The 25,388-nt window shown below is 39.2% G+C and overlaps 1 protein-coding gene and 1 long non-coding RNA gene across 2 annotated transcripts in view; both read left to right on the plus strand.

Annotated features, from left to right (window-relative positions):
* The first annotated feature begins 4,635 nt into the window (after positions 1-4,635).
* LOC128031402 (feline leukemia virus subgroup C receptor-related protein 2-like) overlaps positions 4,636-25,388 on the plus strand; it is a 34,708-nt gene continuing 13,955 nt past the window's right edge. The window contains exons 1-6 of the mRNA XM_052619648.1: positions 4,636-5,323; positions 7,861-8,002; positions 8,443-8,583; positions 9,661-9,728; positions 10,167-10,270; positions 21,647-21,757. Of these exons, the coding sequence (XP_052475608.1) occupies positions 4,754-5,323; positions 7,861-8,002; positions 8,443-8,583; positions 9,661-9,728; positions 10,167-10,270; positions 21,647-21,757 (1,136 nt within the window). The 5' untranslated portion in view covers positions 4,636-4,753. The remainder of the gene's footprint in view (positions 5,324-7,860; positions 8,003-8,442; positions 8,584-9,660; positions 9,729-10,166; positions 10,271-21,646; positions 21,758-25,388) is intronic.
* LOC128031404 (uncharacterized) lies at positions 18,057-19,779 on the plus strand. Its single transcript, XR_008188089.1, has 2 exons — positions 18,057-18,432; positions 18,536-19,779. It is a non-coding gene; the product is annotated as an uncharacterized LOC128031404 (long non-coding RNA).

Below are 25,388 nucleotides of genomic sequence, written 5' to 3' on the forward strand. Positions count from 1 at the left end.
CGCTTTTGTGGACCTAACTTAACTTCTGGTAGACTTCCAAATAGAATCAATAACAACAGCCAAGTCCCTCTAGAGTAGATATTTTTTGATAACAAACAAAATGTTTGCTGCGTGGATCAGGCGGACTTAATGAAAATGCAAATTCATTATTTGCCAGCAGGAGATGTTTTAAAGCACAGACATAAAGCGCGAGAAATAGAGGTTTCCCCAGTAACAGCTGTAAACAAAGCAGAGCTGGTATGCTCATATGCTGCTATCAGGCATATAACATGCAAGTCTTCCTTCAGAAATACAGCGTTATAAAAACACCTGTTCCTCGCTTTGATATTTAAACATATAAATGTAAGGAATAATTATTATTAAACGTGCAGTAAGTAACGTTACTCATGTTTATTCAATGAAGCCTTTTTGAAAAAAAGATCAGTTTTAAAATTGTGGCGAGTCTCCAAAAATAAATAAATGTATGGGAAACACACCCCGCAGCACAACCACCCGAGCCCAACTTCAGTCTACTCATCACCTTGCCTTTAACTGCATTTGTAGAAGGCACCGCAGCCAGACCGATATACACGACCGTGCGCCCGATGAAACCGTCTATATGAATTATGAGACCCCTATCAAATCAATATTCCATCTAGCTAGTAGTAATATATGTTAAAAAACACGGCCGCCTTTCGTTAATAATTATAATTACGTTATACTATGATATCGAACAAGTTAGAGAACTGCATTTGAAGCTACTTTATTCAGCTAGATATAGAACAAATGTAGATTTACATGAGAGCTAGTCCGTCTGCGTTTTACACAAGACATCATCGTTTCACAAAATATACGGATAGATACAGTTAGCTGAATGGATGCATACCTGTTTATCAGAATGCAAGTGAGTTCGGCATCTCTCTGTAGTTTCAGTTTGTCACGAAGCTCTCTCTATCTTGGAAATGCAACTCCAATATTTACCCGTGTCTTGTAGCTTCTCTTGTCCCAAAACCATCTCGGGTCATTTATTTCACCCGTGCGTTTGCGCTTCACAGAACGTGCAGGCAAAGCATAATCATGATCCATAACTAAGTTATTGATTGAGATTTAAATACGAATATAAGCATAAAATATAATAGTCTCAATCAAGGCTACTACTTTTTCTTCTTCGTCTCGTCTTTGTTTCTGTTCACCTTTGTATTTGGCGGTTCCACAGGAAGTTAGATAAACTAGAGGGGTCAAAGTTTATATGATGCCATAGACGGGCGACAAAACGGAAATAAAGAAATGTGCCGTGTCTTCTAATTAAACTATAATTTTCTCCAGATTTGAAAGTTCGTGGAAACTGTCGGGATGATGTAAGTACACAACTAAAAGATATATATAACATAGATATAGTGATTTCTGCTATTTTTAAAGCAGAAAAATTACATATTGCGCCTTTAATAAAAATGTAACCGAGCAATAACACAGAAAAAAGGCCCAATATATTGGTCGTAAGCCTAATCCAAACTCCTATCAACAGCACTTTTACTTGACATTAAATCACACCAATCAGGGATACAAATCATCTTGAGATCAGTTCATCCGTGTGACGGTGGAGTGAAGGAAAGTCAGGAAACAGATGCGAGTTAACAGTTTTAATGAAGATGAATATAAAGACACAAATAAACAATGAGGCTGAGAAGACGACACTCCGTGGTGGTGGTGAGGAGGTGAGGAATCCGGATGATGGCGGAGAGTAGGCAGCAAGAGAGGATGGCACAGGAACTGCGGGGAATAGAGCCAAAGGTAAGTGTCCATGGCTGAGTGGATGTGCGGAGAGTGGATGAGGTTCTGGGAAAAACACAGACATCCAACGCAGACAACTACCTACAAGACAGCCTACCTGCTGATTGTAGTCATCAATAAGGGAGTGATCCAATATGTCCCTAGCAGGTACCCAACTCCTCTCCTCCGGATCGTAACCTTCCCAGTCCACCAGATACTGGAATCCTCGTCCCCTCCGTCTTGAGTCCAGAATACGATTAACCGAATAGGTCGGTTCCCCATCTACGAGACGCGGCGGCGGGGGAACCGGAGTAGGCGGATTAATACGTGCATAAAACACGGGTTTAATTTTGGACACATGAAAGGTGGGGTGTATCCTCTTGTATGCAGGAGGTAGTTTAAGGCAGACTGTCACCGCACTAATGATCTTGGTGATAGTGAACGGCCCGATAAATTTGGGAGCTAATTTATTAGAAATGGAACGCAGAGGAATGTTACTGGTAGAAAGCCACACCTTTTGACCCATGACGTAAACGGGAGGCTTTGACCGGTGGCGATCGCCCTTGGCCTTAGTGCGTTCCCCCACCCGGAGCAGAGTCTCGTGGGCTCTGGTCCAGGTGCGGTGGCACCTCTGGACAAACGCGTGAGTGGAGGGGACCGCGACTTCAGATTCCAGACTGGGAAAGACTGGTGGCTGGTACCCTACACTACACTGAAACGGAGAGAGGCTCGTAGCTGACATTGGCAACAAATTGTGGGCGTACTCCACCATAGAGAGTTGTTGACTCCAGGAAGAAATATTCTTGGAGACCAAACATCGCAACGTCCTTTCTAAATCTTGGTTGGCTCGCTCAGATTGTCCGTTGCTTTGGGGATGATAACCCGAAGACAAGCTAACTGACGCTCCTAACAATTTGCAAAACTCTTTCCAAAATTTGGATATGAACTGATATCCCCTGTCCGAAACCACGTCTACCGGGAGGCCATGAAGCCGAAAGACATGATCTAGGACAGTGACCGCTGTCTTCTTGGCTGTCGGTAATTTGGGCAAGGGAATGAAATTTGCCGCCTTCGAGAACCGGTCCACTACGGTCAAAACGACCGTCATGCCATTAGAGGGCAGGAGGGCGGTAACGAAATCTAGAGCGATGTGGGACCAGGGTTTTGAAGGGACAGACAGCGGTTGAAGAAGCCCATCAGGAGGTCGGTTAGATGACTTACCACTGGCACAAACTGAGCAAGCCAAAACAAAATCACGGATGTCACGAGCCATACGTGGCCACCAGAATCGTTGTCTAACTAACCCATTAGTTCTACTTATCCCTGGGTGACAAGCTACATTAGAACAATGACCTCACTGGCGGAGGGATCAAAAAGACGTGATAAAGAGTCGGGTTTGACATTTTTGGAACCCGGGCGGTACGATAAGGTAAACTCAAAACGACCGAAAAAAAGTGCCCACCGAGCCTGCCTGGAATTGAGTCTTTTGGCAGTTCTAATGTACTCTAAATTTTTATGATCGGTCCAAACAATAAAAGGAACCCCTGAACCTTCCAACCAGTGACGCCATTCCTCTAATGCTAATTTGACACCAAACAACTCTCTATTGCCAATGTCATAATTGCGTTCGGCAGGAGATAGTCGATAAGAGAAAAACGCGCAAGGATGTATTTTATCGTCCGAAGCAGCATGTTGGGACAACACTGCTCCTACCCCCACCTCTGACTCATGACTCATGACATCTTTCACTCCACAATGTGACAGTGTTAGAACCCCATTCCACTCGTGGATTATGCTTGGTTAACCAGGGGTGACCTAAAAGAATGGGAGCAACAGGGGAGTCCATGAGGAAAAAGGATATGGTTTACCATTAAAATACTGCATTTGGATCTCGTTTCCAGTGTGCATTCGTCACAGAGATGGAGTCCTTCTGTGACAAATGCACACTGGAAACGAGAGATCGAAATGCAGTATTTTAATGGGTAATCCAAAAATCAATATCCAAAAACAGGCAAGAGGTCATAACCATAATCAGTCAGGCTGGTTTATATGGACAGGTGCAAACAATGAAAGTGGAGACAGCTGAGTGCAATTAACAGGTGTGCAATTAACAGTGATGAATGGGACAAAGGCTGGTGGGAAATGTAGTGCCTGCAGTGGGGTGACTATGGGGAAGTGAGACCACTAGTGAACACCCAGGGAAACACAGACCAGACAGAGAGAAACACAATTTTATTGTGTAGAACATAAATAATATAATTGAGGACACTTGATCTGTGTTTTTCAGTGAGTGCAGGACATAGAGCTTGTCTTTATTAGCATTTTATCAGCAGCAGTCACTCCTAACTACAACAACAACAACAAAAATGTTTTTGTTTTTCATAAACATGAATGTGCAATAGGCTTGCTTTGTACAAATAAATTAATATTGTTAACAAAGAACATTTAGCTGTTTGTAGCCTTTTCATCTTCCTCTTCTTCCTTCTCTGTAGCATGATGAAATACAAGTTCACACTGCTAAGACCATTTGTGCACATGCATCTCCATTGTAAAAATACATAAATTCATGAAAGAATTCATTAATTTCAACCTATTGCAGATATTATTTGTCTATCACTATGAATCATAGTCATATATGATCATCGCTTATCAGTTTTATTTTAACATTTGTTTTGTGACCAGCAGAGGGCTCCGGAGCCCCAAATATTTGCGTAATTATACCGCCACTTCACACAATACATTCAATAAGAATCCTTCTGTCAAAATGTGTTGGGTTGAGCAGCATGAGCTAGGACTGACAGTAGATCACGTGCATCATGATGATGATGATGATGATGATGAAGTGGGGTTGTTTCTGAGTTTTATTGGCGCTGGAAACGAAGTCAGTCTGAAGACTCGCGCGCTCTTGTGAACTCAATTTACGCGTCGAGAATATTTCCTTAATTCAGGATTCATGAAGCAGGATTGACTGAAGGTAGAATTTAACACATTTTAGCAGTACAAAATGTGCGAAGAAAGCGACAACCACTTTGGAACGGATGTTTTTCAGACTGGACAGATGAAGATCTCCGATGGAAACTTGGATCAGGCTGAAATCTCTGAATGTAGAGACACGAACATTGTTCCAGCCTGTAACACGCGTTTATACCGGAGGAGATGGCTCATTCTGATGGTCTTTAGCTCGTATTCACTGTGCAACGCGTTTCAGTGGATCCAGTATGGGATCATCAACAACATCTTCATGAAGTTCTACAACGTCTCTTCATTCGCCATCGACTGGCTGTCAATGATCTATATGCTGACTTACATCCCCTTCATCTTCCCAGTGACATGGCTGTTGGAGAGGAAGGGGCTACGGGTGATCGCTCTGTGCGCAGCTGCGATCAACTGCGTGGGAACCTGGATCAAAGTGGCCAGCGTCCAGCCGAACCTGTTCTGGGTCACGATGCTCGGACAGTTCGCCTGTTCCTTTGCGCAGGTGTTTATTTTGGGAATGCCGTCTCAGGTGGCGTCCGTGTGGTTCGGATCTGATGAGGTGTCCACCGCCTGCGCCATCGGCGTGTTTGGAAACCAGGTGCGTAAAAGCGCACCGCCACAGAACTGAGCCCGACACTAGCGTCACATTCATCAGCTGGACTAGATGACACCAAAAGCTCAGACTTCTCCGAATATGTCTGCACACACAGACTGCAGTTCTTTTGCCATTTTAAGCACAGAAATTATAGCGAGCTGTGGAAAGCAGAATGCAAACTGGGTTAACTGGGGGAATATTAACTAGTTACTCATTTTAGCAGGGGTTTCAAGCAGCATTCACAGCAACCCAGAAAGTTAGATACGAGTTTGACTTTAGATCGCACTAAATAGATGCTCACAGAAAGCGCGTTCACGAGAGGATAAATAAATGAATAGACCATCCTTATCGGACACAAAACATTACTTTGAAACTATGCAACTAGATACAGTCAAACCTAAATTTATCCAGACACCTTCCACACATTATCAAGGTTTATACAGTTTAGAAAGTGGTAATAAATATGACATGAACTCAAAAAAATAAAAATAAATCAGCTTGATGATGTCAGATAACACTTAAGCAAAACATGTTCAGGTCAAAGTTTCTGAATAATTGTTGGTCCCCCTTTTTTTTTTTTAAATCAAAATTATATCTGGTGTCTGAATCATTTTTGGTTTGACAGTAACAAAATGTTTTCTTTAAAAAAGTTTTTAAGAAGCTAAAATAATTAAATAATAATTTGTCTACATTGGGCACCAGTTTTACAGTAAGCCCTATGCAAACTAATGAATAACATCAGTGTTTCATGGCTTTATGAAACTAACATTACATGATGGCTCGGCCATAAATGGTTTGGTCCCTTTTTAAAACTCTAAGAGACCATTCACACAGAATCAGTTTTTACATTTAAGTTAAGCTTTAATAATTTAAGTTAATTTTCTGTGTTTGAATGTGCTTTTAAATTAATATATCTTAAATGAATATGCTCTTATTAATTTATTTAAACCTATTCAAATCAGTGAAATTGTATTTAATCTAAATCATTAAATTTCATTTTACCATTATTAAAATGTTAATTGTTTTCTCTAGCAGCTCCTTGTTATATATACATGTTATTATTATACACCCTGTGACTCATATAATAACTAACCCTAATAAAAACTGTAAATATAGTTGCAGTACTTAGAGGGCGAGACAGCTAAAATGGAGTTATTAGTGTTGAGGTAGTGTATCTAATATTGTTTTTGTGGCTGCTTGTTAGAACAAAAGTGCTTTTTTATAATTACTGTTAATGTACTAACAAATCCAAATAATAACAAATTCATAAAACATAAATTCTCTGGTGCAATAGGAAAAAGACAAAGACTAAGGGACGGGGCCTAGATGAGAGACTGAGAGAAGAGCACATGGACACAGAACAAAACAAAAGTTGCCAAGTCCACTTATACATGACTCTGGGCTTCTTTGGGGGGCTACTACTAAATGCAATGTAGGTTTGCTTTGGAAGAACGCATCTGCCAAATGCATTAATGTAAATGTATTGACAACTCTCTATATTAGAAATCTCAACTATTTAACTGTGTTGTTATTGGCCGTGACATCATTCACAAAGCATTTGTGCTATGTTATATTATAAACTTTGAAGAGATGTGAGTATAGAGCACAACATGGGCTGTTAATGACTGAACTGGGTGAGGATCTCATGTTACTGACATAATTACAGATCCCTCACACTCTGAACTGATGGACGTGAGTGAAGGGGAGGATATTAACTTTAGCACTGACAGGTTAGACTGTATCCTAAGATAGACTTCTCAATAACCTGTTCTGAAATGAAATATGACCCCTGTGACCCCATGGCATCCTAGTAAATAAGAGAAATCGTATTTCTCCTCATCACTCTGAGTGCTTGTTCACTGTTTCATAGCTGGATTAAACTGAGCTTACAGTAATGGGGATCTTTTGGAAAACATGTGCCTGTAGTTAACAGAGCAGTGGTCTGCTGCATGAAGTCTGCAACACAATGCAACTTATTCTGCAAATCAGAATATTTAGTTCTGCTTGTGGATTACTTAGTTTACTGAGCTACTCAAGCAAATATTTGATGCCACTATCCTTGTAAACTTTAGCAAATTCAGTGATTATTATTTTATTGGGAGAGAAAAAAAAAACAGACTTTGCATGGGTTGCATTCGCTGCATTTTCAGGTTGTGCATGGAGTATACATACAAATGATTTTACCGGTACTAAAATGTATTCTAAACTTGTGACAACATAGGAACAAAATAACAAAAATAACATTATCTGTTTGGCCATAACCATGTCAAGATTATATTTGGCATTTATTTCACCGAACAAGTAAGAAAAGCTGCATCATGGCTCGAGCTGCGAGGTTTCTCTGTTTAACCACACAGATATACGTGTATGTGAAGCTGAATATTAAAGAGCTGTTGTCTGACTGATCTTGGGCATGCGTAACTTATGTGTTGTGAATTGGGCGTAAAAGTTGTGAAAAGTTCTCCTGTGCGTGCAAATTCAAAAGAATGTGATGCTGAGAAATATGATGCAGTTCATTCTTTATGCCTTTCCTTCTTCAGCTTGGCATTGCTATTGGCTTCTTGATCCCGCCGGTTCTTGTGCCCAACGTGGATGACATGAATGAACTGGCTCAACACATCAGCGTCATGTTCTACATCACAGCCGCTGTGGCCAGCCTCATCTTTCTGCTGGTCGTGTTTGGTGAGAACATCCACAACAGCAGCGATGAATGAAATCTAACTGTTTTTAATCAGCATGAAAAATCTGATGATAAAACCTGCTCTGCTCTTTAACATTAAAACGTGAGTGTGCCACACTACTTACCGGAATAGTCCATTGATTCATACACTCATCAGGTTGATCATGAATGCCCAAACATGTGTAAATACATACATACATAGATACATAATAGGTATTTGATTGCTTCATCATTTATTCTTTAATTCCCTGTTATTAAATTTACTTATGTATTTTTATGCAGGTTTGGGTATTTATATCTGTTCCTGAAATTTCTATAGTTTTGAGATTTGCTTTTACAAATCCATTTGTGTCATAATTGAAGTAGTAAAAAACATGGAAATGGAGAAAACTTGGAGGAAACACAAGCAGAACCAGTTTTTGAGTAACTGTATGTGCTGCAGTGTTTCAGGATAAACCCGAAACCCCTCCGTGTCTGGCTCAGGTCACTCTCAGACACATGCCCACCACACAGTACTCGTACCTGGCTTCAATCGCAAGACTTTTCCACAACAAGCCCTTCATCCTCCTCCTCATCAGCTACGGTACGCACACATTCATCTCATCCATATACATATGCACTTAAAGCACATTCTACCTTTGTATATTTGGCTCAGTATATCTGCACTATTAGTGTTCTAATAGTGTTTTTGTCAGTGTTGACATATTTTTTTTTTAAATTAATTTCATAAACATGATTTCATTAATTTCCTTCATAAAAAAGGGGAGTGGGTGATGTATTTTTGCTACTGACTTTTTGTGAAACTAACTACAATAACAACGAACAGACAAATGCTCACTTAATGGCTCTGTTCCAAACAAAGTTAGTTGCCTTTATAATCAGCATTTGAAGACCCCGTATAGGCACATACTAGATTATTATTAATTATCAGTTTTATTTTTATATTGTCTGTTTTCATTTTACAGTTTTAGTAATTGTTATAGTCTTTAATTAATTGTAATGAGAAATGTTGCATTGGCAACATTAAACATTTTATTTCAAGCAACATTTTATTTTTATTTTTTTAATGGTTTTAGTTTTGGTTAACTAAAATAATTCTGACGTACATAAAAAAAGGGTAATTGTTTCTTCCTGACATTCATCACTGGTTGGATGCCGACTGTGCCATCTGAAGTCCAAATCAAATGAGTCACAATATAACAGGGGTGCAGGCAGGACTGGATTAGGCCAGAAGGGAGCCCAGCCAAAATGCCTTTACCCCGGAACTATTTCAACCGAAACTTTATGCATGATAGAAGCTTCAATTCTAAAGAAATCTGTGTAATTTTTTGCATGTAAATATGCATGATTCTCCCAAGTGAAATTAGAATTGGCCTCTCTTTAACTGAAATTACCTTTCATTTGAAATTATACTTTGTCTTTAAAACTGTGTCAAAAAGTGTGTCAGTTCTGCAACACTAGAATCTCCAAAACTAGAACTGTTCAAACAGATCTCCCTCTTGGGCTCTGCTTAAACAACCAGCTTGCAATTCTTTTTCAGTGCTGCTCTTAGTGGAGCAGAATCTGTGCAGAATAAACATTTTTTACTTTTAATCACTTTTTGAATTCTGTGGTTTATATTCATTTGACAGCATGTTTTTCTCTGTTTCTCTATTACCAGGCCTGAACGTTGGATGTTTCTATGCCGTTTCCACCCTGTTGAACAGGATGATAATAGAGCATTACCCTGTGAGTCGTGCAGTCGACATTCTCCTCATCCATGCTACAGACACAGGATAGCAGTAGCTGAGCTTCGAAATGATGCATGTGCACTAACAAAGAAGTATCATGGCATTACCATGCTAGTTTTGAGATGGTACCATTGTTACAGCACGGTATTTTTAGAGTAACACTCATAAATCAGGGTAAATGATTATGATTATTGTTCTATAGATGCACTATAGGAACCTTGCATTTTATTTGCTGGAAACAAAATGTATCGTGCTATAAGTTCTATGTGAATCTCTGAATCACATTCTTAGCAAATGCTCTGTGAAAGTCTGACAGTAGTACTTAATTTCAGCGTATTGGGCCATCTAAATACCATGGACTGAAGTGCATGAGAACATGGTCTTACAGGGTGATTTATTAAAGATATCTCAGATGTCATTATTGTCTGAAGCACAGGGTGAAGAGGTGAATGCTGGGAGAATTGGCTTGACTCTCGTCATCGCTGGCGTGGTCGGCTCTCTGCTCTGTGGAATCTGGCTAGACAAGACCAAGACTTATAAGTTAGTCATGCATTTTCTGTTGTTTCATTTCCCCCGAGCTCAGCATAACATGAAAGCAAAGTTTCTTTATTTTATGTCATGTTCTGGTCATTTTGACCTGTAGCATCAGACTAAAACTTACCTTTCTTATAAATGGTACAACACCTAGAAAAAAGAAAAGAAAAAAAAAATGACAAAAGATTTGGTGATAATACAGCATAATGATAGATTTTCAAACAATTTGTAAAAGGCAGGTCATTTTTGACTGCAAGCACTAAACTGGGTAAAAGATTGTCAGCACAACTCCGAAAACAGTCGTTTTTTTTTAATGCAGATGCTTGAGATTGTGTTACATATTTTGTCTTGTATTGCATGTGCATTTGTGTAATTTAGTAATACTAATGAACATAAAATGTCCAGACATTTAAGTATCACAGCTTATATCAATTTAACTAGTACACCTTTAAAAAAAAGAGGAAGAGTAGAGGACTACATTTTACAAGAAAATACTATTTCAATTTTTCTATTTAAAACAATTATTGGAATTTTCTTGTAAAATTTACTAGCAATTTCTCTTTGAAAAAATAGTTTCAAATTTCATCCTACACCAATTTTTGTTGCAGTGTAGATCTTTCAATAGACTGAATTTCCTCCTCAAGACTTTTCCTAAAAGTTTAAATCTCTTAACTTTGACTCATGTAAAGCAGCAGAATGAATGTAATGCGCTTTCCTCTATAACAGAGCCTATGTTTCTCCTAAGCATGTCATGTGTGAGAGGATTTACTAGGACAGATCAGCGGTTACTGGGTTTATTACTCACACTGACCTTGATTCAACAATAGGTTTATGGAGAACTCTCTCTGGTCTTTACATTCAGTGACTCTCAATTCTTGCAGAATACCAATAATTATTCACTGTTACTAATGTTATTTCAATCTTGTTATGGTAAACTTAATCTTAATTGACTTGTAATTTGAGTAGTAGTTCTGGTTCTAACAGTGTACCCTGTGTGTAAATCACACACTGTAACTGAAATACATATTTTGCTTACTTTTTTGTGCTTTGTGCCAAGAACAATATTCTAGAAATTGAAAAGTAAAAAAAAAAAAGTTTAAATACATAAAGAACTGCAGAAAACTGTACACACTTACACTGTAATTAGCAAATCTGCAATTGTTACATTAAAGAGCAATTTTAACTGACTTAACCCCTAAGAATTAGCTTTGTACATATAACTTGATGTAAATAGGTTGTTCAATTTTTTTTTACTTGAAAAAGGCCAAAGACCTCTAATTTCCATCACTGTGACATGAACAAAACACATATATTTACACAGCCCTATACATATTTCATGTGTTTATGAGCAAGGCATTATCTGTTTCCCCCAGCCACAATGCTTGCTAGAAGATTTATGAAAGTCTTTTTATCTCAACACTATTACACAATCAGTGCACTATAGAAATCAGTGCAATCGGTCTTTATCTTGTTGCAATTGAAGGCAATTTGAATATAATTTGAGAGCTCTGAGTAGCAGCATTGACCTCATGTAGAAACGTTTCTGCTTGTAAAATATTGTTTAACATCTGTGTTCTCCATTTCCAGAGTTATCATCCACCTCCTGATATTAATGGATGCTTTTTGTTATATAAAACGGTTGCTCGTATTTTTGTCTGTTAATGCATTATTTCCGTATATCACACAGGCTCTTCACTATAGTGGTCTCTCTCATCTCTTGTGAAGCGCTGGTTTAAAAACTACCTGTTCAATGAGCACACATCATGCTGGTGCTTGTAATCGGCTCAGAGTAATTTTAGTCAGAATCACCCCTGGCAGATCCTAACAGCGGTGGTGAAGTGGGGAGTTTTCTTCATGTGGTTGTACAGAACAGCTTCATAATATATAGTTTATTAAGAGGGAGCTAAACATATAAAATACCTACTTAAATGTACAGGAATTTTGTTTTTCCACCAAAGCTGGTTAAGATTAAGAAATACATGCTTTTCCTAGAAATATGTGTGGATTTGTGCCCCGGTGGTCTGACGGATTCTTCAGACATGAGAAAAATTGTATCCCATAACTTAACATTTCCACATATTCATCTCAGATAATCACTACAATGTTCTCAACACAAAATTACTATTTAGTTAGATTTTCTATTAATTTGATAAAATAATAACATTATAATAACACACTGCTGCAAAAAGCAGCTGTTGTCAATAACTCAATACTTCAATTCAATTTAGATTAAAATCTATATTTAAAATCTATATGTGTGTATTTTAAAAGTAACATAGTTACCATATTCTGTCGGAAATAACAGGTTTATTCTGAAAATATAAAACAAATTTACTGTGAAATTTTACATCTGTGTCCCTATGCCTTAATTTTACATCTGTGTCCCTATGTCTTGTAAACACTTTTAAATTCAAATCAATTAATTTCTAAAATCAGGCAATATGAAACCACTCTCCATCTTGCCTTGAAATTGGCAAGTTTTTCCCCATGTATCCCAACAATTGTGTTAAGTGGGACAGACAAGGACAATGAGATGCAGATCTAGTTGTAGCCTAACACTCTATTAACAAAAATAAAACAGAATGGGAATCCACAAATGGCAAGAAACAAACACAACAGCTTTACACATGACATGCAAAGACAATACCGGACAAGGAACTAAGGAAACTAATGGCATATGAATACACAGAAAAATTAATTAGAAACTTAAAAGGACACAGATGAACTTAATCAGTCAGCAAGGATGATGGGGCTTTGGATGACCTCCATGTTGGGAATGAGGAAACTTAGGGGGCCCCCCATGGCTGGGATGCTGGATCTTGGAAACTGGACAGGAACAGAAGTGACAAAGGACCTTAAGACTGGAGAGGACCAGTGGAGAAAAAGAAGCTTGGAGGCTGGATGAAACCAGCAGTTAGGAAGTATTTTGGACAGGATCTTACACCAGCCAAATGGGACTGATAGAGGAAGAGCTTTGAGGCTGTGAAAGCAGGTGGGACACCATTCCAAGATGGCAAATGGATTATTGCTCCTTGCTCAGTGATGAACATCTCTGTTTCAGGAGGTCCGTGGCAAGCATGGTGCATGGTGGGTACATAGTGGTCAATGTCATTCTCCACCTCACCTATGGTAAAAGACAGGCCATTTGTTGCAAGCATCAGCTCTAAGTCAATAAATTCCCTTGATGATCATAAACTGAAAAATGAATGTTGTGTTTTTTACTTTCATTAGTCCAAACAAATGGAGAACGAAAAAATGTAATAGAGCCTCCCACTTAAGAAGCATATTCCAGACTCTCCCCAACAACAAAACCAAGAGTCCAGGAGGGAATTGGAGCAGAGCTGATGGAGCTAAAGACCACCAAGTCAGAGCAGATGAAGTAGGAGACCACCAAAGCAGAGCTGGCAAAGCAGAGGACTGTCCGGGTTCTATGTACTTACTTTTTGACCACTCTCTCTGCCGAGTGCATAATACCTGAGACTCTTGGTCTCTACACTCACTTGGGAGATCGAATTGAAGGTTTCGTTCAGCCTCAGAAGGGGTAACGCCTCCGCCTGAGTGCCCAGCGAACCGCTTGTTTGTGCCAGAGGTGCTATGGTCAGACGTTATTTGGTGGGGTCACTGCTCCAATGTGGCTTAACATCCAGGTATTGGTTGTAGAGCTGAAGATCTTTGCCTGAACCCGATGTGACCCGTCGGGACTTAATTTCTATCATCTTATGCGGGCTCGGGCTGGGCTCGGGCTTGCGCTCCGGTTTGCGAGGTAAACGAGCAACTAAAGCAAACTTTGAGGTGTGGAAAAGTTTTGACCATGTTTATAATGAGAATAATAAGTGAATAATGACTCACCATCAGTGAGCACAGGAACGCGCTGAAGACATCTACAGTGGATTCAATCATTTTCCTCCACAAAAACATGTAGACCTAGCCTAATCTCTGTGAGTAAAGGTTTTTCAAATGATAACTAAATATTCATTGAGTCTTAAATGAATAATGTTGACAGAGTATTTACGCTAATGTTGGCATTATTCTTTTATTAAATAAAGCAAATCCGGCGGAGCCTTTATCTTAATTTCGTTATTGCCAAATACCCATCTTAATTTAAAATTTATCTTAATTTTTTTTTTTTTAATGACTCGTTTTTATTGGTGCGTTGGTCTATTTATAGGTTAAACGAGCCTATGTCTAGAATGCTGAGATGTTACGATGTCACAGAGGACTTATTTTATTTCTTTATTCCAACTTCCAAGTGGTCTAGTCTACGTTAGTTATGAGTAAATTATGTTAAAACATGAATAAATTACTCATTGTTGACAAAAGGCAAAAGAGCTGTGTGCGTGTGCACATTTGAATAATGTCGGGCTGTAAACGGGTTCGGGCTTTAAAAAAGCTGTCAATCAAAATGTACTTGTCGGGCTCGGGCCAAAACCTGTTGGGCTCAGGTCCTGTCGGGCCTAACTTTTAAGGCCCGATTACAACTCTAATTGGTTGCACTAATTTTCTGGTTGGACAGCATTTCTGGTGGCGTTCCAGTGCTCGCGATGTCAGGGATTTTGTTTTGGCCTGTTCAGTCTGCGTTCGGGGTAAGATTTCCAAATGCCCTCCAGAGGAGTTACTCCAACTGCTGTCTGTCCCTTCGAGAACCTGGTCTCACATCGCATTCAATTTTGTGACTGCACTCTCACCCTCCCTTGGTTATACGGTTGTTTTGACTGTAGTGGACCGGTTCTTGAAGGCGACTCATTTCATCCCCTTGCCCAAATTAACTTCTGCCAGTTAGACAGCGGTTGCCATAGTAGACCACATCTTTCACATTCATGGCCTACCGGTAGATGTGGTTTCCAAAAGTGGCCCCCACTTCATGTCCAAATTTTGGAGAGAGTTTTTCTGTGACTGGGGGCGAGTGTTAGTCTGTCTTCTGGGTTTCACCCTCAGATCAACGGTCAGACTAAACAGGCCAACCAGGACCTTGAGAGAGTGTTGTGATGTTTGGTCACGCAGAATCCCAGTTTCTGGAGCCAACAACTTATTACCAGTGTCAGCAATGGGCCTCTTGCCTTTTCAATGTATTTTAGTTAACCAGCTACCTATTTTTGGGTCTGGAATCTGAAGTTGCGGTCCCTTCTGCTCACGCCTTCATCCAGAGGTGCCACTGTACCTGGAAGAAAGCCTGAGTGACTCTCCTCTGGGTGGAGGTGTGCATCAAGGCTAAGGTGATTGCCACTGGTTGAAGCCTCCCATCTAAGTCGATGGTCAAAAAGTGTTGCTTTCTACCAAGAACATTCCACACTGCTCCATGTGTAATCAGCTAGCTCCCAAATTTATTGGCCCATTTCCTGTCACTAAGATCTTTAGCCCAGTGGCAGTCCACCTAAAACTCCTTCCAGCGTACAGGAGAATTCATCCCGTCTTTCATGTCTCTTAATTAAAACCTGTTTTTCATTCACCCCTTAATCCGCCCACCCCAGTTCTCCCAACACCATGTCTCAAAGACAGGGAACCTGCATATTTATTCAATCATAATCTGTACTCGAGGTGGAGGGTATGCGGGTTCCAGTACTTGGTGGACTGTGAAGCTTACAGTTCAGAGGAAAGAATTTGGGTTCCTGCCAGGAACATTCTGAATCACTCCCTTATTGATGATTACAATCAATGGGTAAGTATGGCGAAAATCATCAAGCGGTGCTCCTAGGTGGGGTGCTGTCACGGTTCATGGATTCACTGTCTCATCCTTGCTCTGTATGTGTGTGTGTGTGAGTGGGCGTGTTACTGATTTGGGCTGAGGGCTGATCAGCCACAGCTGTGGATCAATAGCAGCTCTATATTAGTTATGCAAACGCTGCCTTGTGTTGTCAGATTCTTGAGTGTCTACCATGTCCTGACCAGCAGATCGTCTCCTGTTTCTTCGCTACTTCCATTCTCTGATTCCTGTTCTGGACTCTGCTGTCCCAGCGATTGGCTGCCCATTGCGTCCCTGCGCTACTCTGAGTTGCCTGCGATCACTAGAGCTCGTTGTCTCTCTCTCCTTGTTGAAACGTTTATTCTGACTGTTCATTAAACTTTTCTTCAGAGGTGGGTAGAGTACCCAAAATCTTTACTCAAGTAAAAGTAAAAGTACTTTTAGAAATATTTACTCAAGTAAAAGTAAAAGTACTAGTCTTGAATAGTTACTTGAGTAAGAGTAAAAGAGTATCGGATAAAAAATCTACTCAAGTAGTTAGTTACTAGTTACTTTGGGTCATATATACTGAGCCTATTTCTATTTAGATATATAGATAAAATGTATGTAATGTATCTGTGTGTGTATAAATGTATATATTTCATCAGCCTTTACTCCAATTTATGTAATTTATTATAAAACCCTGTCTGTTTACTGAAGTAACAGATATAGGTGTCATGCCATAACATATTTTTAATACGACTGACTTTATATTAAATGTGAATTTAACATTGAAAGTTAATGTGATATAAATATTGCTACTAATCTTTCATTGTTCAGAAAGAGAGCAAATAACATTTACATTATTAAAGATCATTTTCACTGACAGTCTAGATTTCAATCACTCTCAGAAACTCCCATTTAAATCACTGAAACTGTTAACACTGTGAAATCAATATCTTAATTATAGATTCGTACATACATCTGCACTTTGTTGTTTCTGACGAGAGAATTCGCCAGAAAGAGGTATTCTGACAGTGAGCGAGTGAAGGAAGCACCGGCATTTCAGCGATGACTCATCGGAACACCTCTGATTGGCCATTGCATTCAAAAGCTTAACAGAATCGTGTCTGATTGGTTATAATGCGCAGCGCTGTAAAAACACGTCTGTCTCTGGCTCAGTGCCAGCAAGCGATCACAGATCTGAATTTAGCAGCTGATGATATGACTTGCTGAACGCACTCACACCGGTGTGACTGTATTAAAATTAATAAAATCTTAATCGGCTATTTTTTGTCTTTTGGAAGCTGCATTCAACTTCACTCCCCTCTGTTATAAGCCACGCACGTACAACAAACTAATGTCACAGTGGTATCGTGTACTATAATCGAATGTAGCCCAAGTTATTACCTGTTAAACAGTAGACAGCACACGCGGTGTTCATCTAATAAGTATCTCCATCACAAGCAAATAATAGCCTTTGCAGATTTGCTTTCAATTCAGTGCAGTTCCATAGCCCCGTTTTCAACGCTGCTGATGATCTTAAACGTTACAACTCTGAGTGAAGCACTTCAGAAGCTCAGCGCGTGCGGCAGGGAACTGAACGAATCATTCAAACTGATTCATGAAACAATTCACTCGTTTGCCAATTGGATTGATCAAGCCTTTGAACATAGTTGACTCAAAATAATGAATCATTCGCGAATGGGCATCGCTCATTGCCCACAGAAAAGTAGACGGCGCGTTTGGAATAAACGGAAGCATTTATAACATTTATTGCATTAAGATAACGTAACGAGAGGAGCGTCACCCACAGTAACGAAGTAAAAGTACAGATTTTCCCCAAAAAAATCACTCATGTAAGAATATAAAGTACCCATCTTTAAATATACTCCGAAAAGTATTAGTTACCCCAAAAAATTACTCAAGTAAGTGTAACGAAGTAAATGTAACTCGTTACTAACCACCTCTGCTTTTCTTTTATCTTTTACTTTTCCCTTGCACTTGAATCATTCTGTCTTGTTTTCCACGACAGAATACTGTCATGGTGCGATCAAGGAACTTAACACTTGAAACTTAACAGTTATTAAAAAAAATAATAATAACAAAACAAAGAAAAATGATTTACAAATGCAGGGCTCTCAAGTTTTGAACTGAGTTCAGAGTGAGATTTTGCCCGCGGTCGCGATGGCGGCAGGGGTTTGATGGGGACGGGTGTCTGATCTCATAAATGACACATATTCTTACAAATAAAATAATATTTATTTAATTCAGCATTTATTTGTGTGTGTGTGTGTGTGTGTGTGTGTGTGTGAGAGAGAGAGAGAGAAAATGGTCAGTGTTGTTTATTGTAGGTGTTGGTAGCTGGTTTTGAGGCCAGGGGTTGGTGGCTCCCATTTGAAGCACTGTGGTTCCAGGCCAGCCATTTTTCACAGTTCCATCAAGTGCTAAGCTGTTCCTGGTTTTGGTCTTGTTTAATCCCACCATGGAGAAAACCCTCTCAGCATAGGTATTTGAATGAGCGAGCACTAACACTAATGCAGCTATTTTAGAAAGCCTCCCTGCTTATGTCCCTCACACCTTGATGGACACAGGAGTTCTCTTGTCTGCAGACTAAGCACCAGTAAAAAGAGCTGGTGGTTCCCATTGTGATGAATGGCCATCGTGTTGACCACTCCTTCTTAAAGGAACACCTACAGGTGGCTGCTCTACATAACCCTCTCTTTTTCCCTGTTTCCAGTGGCTTCTCCACTGTTTCCTCTATGGTCCTCCACAGTCTCTTCCATGCACCCATCCTCTACTGGCACTCCCTCCCCTACTGTATTCTCCACAGCCTCCTCCTCTGACCTAGCCACCTTTTTAGGGAGCTGGGCCCGCATTCATAATGATTTTAAGAAAGTCCTCTCAGAAAACTCTTAATTTAGCTTAAAAACTTTTACATAGGAGTCTTAGCTTTAAAGCAATTCGGGACCGATCTGAGAGCAACTCTGACTAAGGAAAAGACAAAAACGTTCATCTTAGTGAGGAGGCGGGGTTGACCCCGTTGCTATGTATGACACAATCTTTTGAAGACTGTGATTGGTTGGTAGTCCAAGAAGGAAAAAAAGAGTGATTTTAAGTATAGGGTCTATTCTAATTCTCACTTTGAATTTACATGCGTAATTTTTCCTATTTGACCGTTCTCTCTCTCTCTCTCTCTCTCTCACACACACACACACACACACACACACACACACACACACATTATATGTGTGTATATGAATTCTATTTTTTTATTTACCATGCTTTTAATTTCCTATAAGATATTTGATTGGTTAGAATGATAAAAATTGCTCGACTCTTTCTAATTACAGTGATTGCTGTCCTATTTAAGTGGCGGTTTGAATGTTGGTTCTAATGTATCAAACATGGAATCAAAGCCAAGAAGGGCGAGAAAGCCAAACTGGACAGAGGAACAGTGTTTACTGTTACCCCAGTTAGTGGATGAACACCAGGACATTCTTAAAGGAAAATTCAGACACAGCAAGGGCAAGAAGCAGACATGGGAGCGTATAGCACAAACTATTAACGGTTCATTCCCTGCTTGTGCGCACCTATAAGCCTGCTATATTCATAAATGCAGTTTTTTGAGCCTGTAAGGTGGGAATGTCCAGTGGAAACGAAATGAACTGCGACACAATAAGATGTTCTGAAAGTGCTGTAATTGTTTGTGTGATCACTCTGCTTACAGAAGGTTGTGACAGACTCAAATCATCACTATTGCATTGTTGCATGTTCCCAGTTGCCAAATATCGTAATGTAGTGATTACTTTAATTTATATATTAAATTATATTATATTAAATTATATATAATCTATACCGTCTTATTAACTCATTGTCATCCATTGTCTGCAACACATTTCTTCTGCCTCTTCATCTTTCTGCCATTTTCTCCTCTGCTAAAGAAACTCTTAAGCCTCTTAAAAGTCCTCGTCTGTGCTCATAACAAATTTTACCTTAAGACCTCTTTTAAGGGATAAGATGCTTTCTGAATTACTTTTTTCTTAACTAGGATTTTTTTCTTTAATTTTAAAAGTAAACGCCCATATTTCTAAGAATTTTCTTAGAATTTTGTCACTAGGAACTACTTTTTGCATTAAGATTCTTTATGAATATGGGCCCAGATCTTTTAGAACAAAGCATGAAAGATTGATCCTTTGCCTCTTCCCTGACATCTTTGAAATAGACGAATGCAATAATCAATATTATACATTGGATAAAATATAATGAAATAGCCTAGGCAAAACGTTTTCAAAATGGGGACCAGGATGAGGTGCAGTAAAAATAAAAGGAAAGAAAAAACAAAAAATAATTCAAACTATTATGGATACTGCCATACAAGTATTTTGAATAGGCCTATTATAGAAGTCTCTTATATAAAACTATCAGAGTAGCCCCGCATCCTCTTCAACGTGTTAATTTGGCAATAAAAAAATAATAGTGGGCTAATAATAGGCACAAAAGCTACGGCCGACCACGTATAATGGCCAAAATTGCGTGCGTGTCGGGGTCATAATAACCATCAGACCAAAACATATCTTAGACTGTTTTTAAAAAATGTTAAATTAATATATTGATAAAAAAAAACATATAGTGAAAATCTGTGTCATTGTCTTGACAAGTCTGTAACCGTAACGTTAGCTACTTCAGCGAGCGTCTGGATCTGTGTTGCACACGAGCCTGTAAAAATCTTACCCGGATACAGCAATGCTATTTTCTGATTGGTTGATCGGTAGCTATATTTTTTTATTCGTTTAGCTGGTGCGTGTCATGGCCTTCGGGGAACTCACTTGATTCCTCTACGTTACCTGTTTCACTGTTTACAAAAATAGCGCCGCAACTTGGTGGGCGTTATCCTCGTAATGTCTCTGTGCGTGAGAAATACAAGGTGTGGCGTGTGAGCGTGTGAACGGGTTGAAATGCGTGAGTCTCACGCCCAATGCGTGAGACTTGAGAGCCCTGCAAATGGTGAGAAACAATGACCGCAACAGCTTTACACATGCCATGCAAAGAAAATACCAGAAAAATAACTAAGGAAACTGAGGACATGTAAATACAGAGGAAACAAGCAGCTTAACAAAACACAGGTGAATATAATCAGTCAACCAATGAGTAGCTATAGAAACCAAGGCAACATAAGACTTCACAAACAGAAATCAAAAAAGAACATGGCAGATTATATGAGCATATATTTTCTGTTTCATAATCATGTCAACTTAGTCACATACTATAAAGAAATTGCTTGCAACTATTTAATTATTTTTCCCATTTTAATTTGGTCCTGTAAGCAGCTGGAAGCACCAGCAAAAAAAAAAAACTTCTTTACTTAATTTGGCTATGACATACAAAATATGGTTATTTAATTGTTATTTTATGGTTCTGTTAATTACATTATCACTATTAGAGTAAATGACATACAGGTGCTTCTCAATAAATTAGAATGAATGTCGAGGGAAAGTTAATTTATTTTAGTAATTCAACTTAAATTGTGAAATTCAATGCACACAGACTGAAGTAGTTTAAGTTGTTGGTTCTTTTAATTGTGATGATTTTGGTATTTAAAACATGAGTTTCACAATTTGAGTTGAATTACTGAAATCAATGAACTTTTCCTCAACATTCTAATTTATTGAGAGGCACCTGTATATTTTGGTATTTTAACTCATTAATCTCTGTTTTGCCAGGGAGACAACGCTCTCAGTGTATCTGCTGTCGTTTGTGGGGATGGTGATCTACGCATTCACCCTAAACTTGGGTCATCTGTGGGTTGTGTTCCTTACATCAGGACTGCTGGGGTAAGAGCTGCAGTGACACAACCTGCAGTAGACACAGAAGTGTTGTGACATTTTCTTACATAGTTTTTGTATGGTTTTCCGCTAGAAATATCTAAGTATTTTTAAATCAAGATACATTTAACTGAGAAGAAAAATTACTTAAGATGTTAAAGGGTTAGTTCAGCCAAAAGAGAAAATGTCGTTCCAAACCGGTAAGACCTAAGTTCAACTTCGGAACACAGTTTAAGATATTTTAGATTTTGTCTGAGAGCTTTCTGTTCCTCCATTGAAAATGTATGTACGGTGTACTGTCCATGTCTAGAAAGGTAATCAAAACATCTTAAAAGTAGTCCATGTGACATCAGAGGGTCGGTTAGAATTTGCTGAAGCATCAAAAATACATTTTGGTCCAAAAATAACAAAAATTACGACTTTATTCAGCATTGTCTTCTCTTCCGGGTCTGTTGTGAGTGCATTCACAACACTGCAGTGACGCTGTTAATGTGTTATCTTTGTTATTGGGCGCACTAGAAAACACATCAGCAGCGTCGTACGTCAACAGTCACACTCACAACAGACCCGGAAGAGAAGACAATGCTGAATAAAATCGTCCATTTGTTATTTTTGGACCAAAATGTATTTTGTATACTTCAACAAATTCTAACGGACCCTCTGATGTCACATGGACTACTTTGATGATGTTTTTCTTACCTTTCTGGACATGGACAGTATACCGTACACACAGCTTCAATGGAGGGACTGAGAGCTCTTGGACTAAATCTAAAATATCTTAAACTGTGTTCTGAAGATGTCTTACTGGTTTGGAATGACACAAGGGTGAGTTATTAATGACATCATTTTCATTTTTGAAATGCTTTAAGCTTATGCTTAAAACATGAACGTTCTCATATCTCAGAGAACCGTTATGCTAATAACCAGAGCATTTTCATTTTTTTTTAGACCGGGAGACATTCTCTAAAAAAAAAAAAAAGAAAATGCTCTGGTTATTAACATAACGGTTCTCTGAGATATGAGAACGAGTATTGCATTGAACACTATGGGTAAACTCCTGTTTCCTCTGAATATGGAAGCCTGATTTGTTTACATTCGTGTAGTTGTACAAACAAATGGAGCCCCAAGTTACTAGGCTGGGGCTACATAACAGGACCTTCTCCACTCATAAAGGGGATTAGGCAATTTAAACAGACAAAATCCATGACTGGAGGACAGGGATGTCCAAATGATAAAACCTGGTGAAGGTGGATGGCGATGACCAGCCAGCAGCCACACAGATATAACCAATAGAAATCCCACTGGACCAAGCCAAGGAAGAGGCCATTCCACTAGTAGTGGATCTTTACTCCTATTAGACACTGTAAGCCCATTGAGGCATAAACCAGAGCTGTAGTATCCACTATCCAGTGAGAATGAAGACCTTAGCTAAGAGCTTGCCCTTTTCTTTGCTTTAATTTCTGCAGAAAGTGATCTGGTTTACATACAGAGATGCTCTGTGTGCAAAGAGATAGCAAAGAGCCCCCATTAGTCAGCTTTTATACTAACAAATGTTCCTTTTTGAAGATAAACAGTACAACTTTGTGATTAATCTCTAACAATCCTGTTTCTACCTCTTGGTCATACCATTGATAAGAAATAACATGTTCTTCTGACTGGGGGGATTTGCATTTTCCTTTGCATGTTCTTTGCCATGCATATGTTGTACAGAAGTCATTACATGCAAATAGTCACATACACAGTCACACAGGAATCATACTCATAGAGAAACTATTGAATATATAGATAATTGATCCCATAATACAGCATATATAAAGGTTACAAAATATGTATAGAGGTAATAAATTCAGCTGTAATAAAAATGTCCATCATGAAGGCAGCCCTTCAGAGCAACTTCTGAAGCATACAAAGAGCTGCTCTAAATGCTGACGGGCCAGAGCGCTCCACATACACTCTAAGAGTGGATTGGAACTCTGCTCATCCTCTAAATTGGGAAGAGCCAGAAGGGTAATGACTTGTGCTCTGAACAGAGTGGAGAGCACTTTAGGCACAGAATCTTGGCTTGAGGACGACTCTATAGTTGTTAGGCCCATACTCAAGATATGAAGCATGACTGACAGTGCTGGCAGGTCACCCACTCACTTGACTGATGCTAAAGCCAAAAGGAGGGCAGTCTTTAGCTAGCTTGAGATTGATCACTCAAAAAAGAGAGATTGTAAAGGCTTTGATGAAGACAATGGGCATGAGCAGGAAGTTATAGAAAGAATTTGTGTATTCCTTTGATACAGAATATTTTCAGCTGAAAGCATGATTTAACTAGTACTATAACAGGCAATCACTCTGTGAAGAGTGAAGCACATGGGAGCTGAGCCACCGTGAGATCTGAGTAATACACGGGTTCCCTGCATGAGCCACACTCGCAGCGCGACATTTACAACAACATCACTGGAAATTTGCTCAGAAATGTTCTCTTAATTTTGCGGGATGGCCAAAGGAAAAGCACTTGTTGAAGGCATTCTTCCGCTACTGGGGCTTTTCCATGGCGAGCAGGCTTCAAGCTTCGAGATTCATCTTCAGAGTTGAGCGAGGAGATGATCTTCATGATCTTCAGTTTAGAGCTTACTTATTTAGTAGGTGGCTTCTCCCCTTTTAGTGGGTTGAGGTGCCATTTGTCTGTGCAGTTACATGAACGTGAACAAATCAGGCAACAAGACATTAGGCAAAAATAGTTTGCTAGTTGTTGAAATTATAACATAGTAAAAGTCTGTGTGGTTACCAAATGTTCCTAAAATGTTTTTAAAGCTTAAGGTGACATTGTTACACTGTTATTACACAAATGAGTACTGAGTAATATTTATTAAGAACATGTACAGTATTTACTATAAGGTTAGGGTTTGGTTTAGGGTTCCTGTGGCTCAGTGGTAGAGCATTGTATTAGCAGCGCAAAAGTTTGTGGGTTCAATTCCCAGGGAACACACATATTATCAAATAAAAAAAAATCCTGAATGCACTGTATTTACATTTAGCAGAGGCTTTTATCCAAAGCGACTTACAAATGAGAACAATAGAAGCAATCAGACCAATGAAAGAAACAACAACAGTATACAAATGCCATGAGAAGTTTCAGTTAGTCTAGCACAAAACGTATAGGTATGGGCTTTTTGTTTTGTTTTTTTAAGAATACAATAGAATAGAAAAGAAAATGCAAGTGCTGGTATTAGTTGGTCAAGTGAGGGCGAAAAATATGTGTCTTTAGATGTTTTTTTTTTTTTTTAATGAGTAAATACTCAGCTGGGCACAGTCCAGGAAAAGGTCAGTGAGAGTGATTTTGAACCTCTTTGGGATGGCACCACAAGGTGCTGTTCACTTGCAGAATGCAAGCTTCTAGTGAGTTTAGGTATATTGGTGCCGCGGCAGTGGTCGTCTTGTAGGTAAGCATAAATACATTGAATTTGTTGTGAGCAGCTACTAGTAACCAGCGTAACCTGATGAGGAGAGGAGTGATGTGAGATTTTTTTAGGCTCATTGAAGACAACCCTCACTGCTGCATTCTGGATCAGTTGCAGAGGCTTGATAGTGTCACAGTCTTCAGCTAGTGTGCCCTGGATGGCGACCAGATGACACTGTTTTCTGTGACTTG

Source organism: Carassius gibelio, chromosome A17, assembly GCF_023724105.1.
Source record: "Carassius gibelio isolate Cgi1373 ecotype wild population from Czech Republic chromosome A17, carGib1.2-hapl.c, whole genome shotgun sequence".
NCBI lineage: Eukaryota > Metazoa > Chordata > Actinopteri > Cypriniformes > Cyprinidae > Carassius > Carassius gibelio.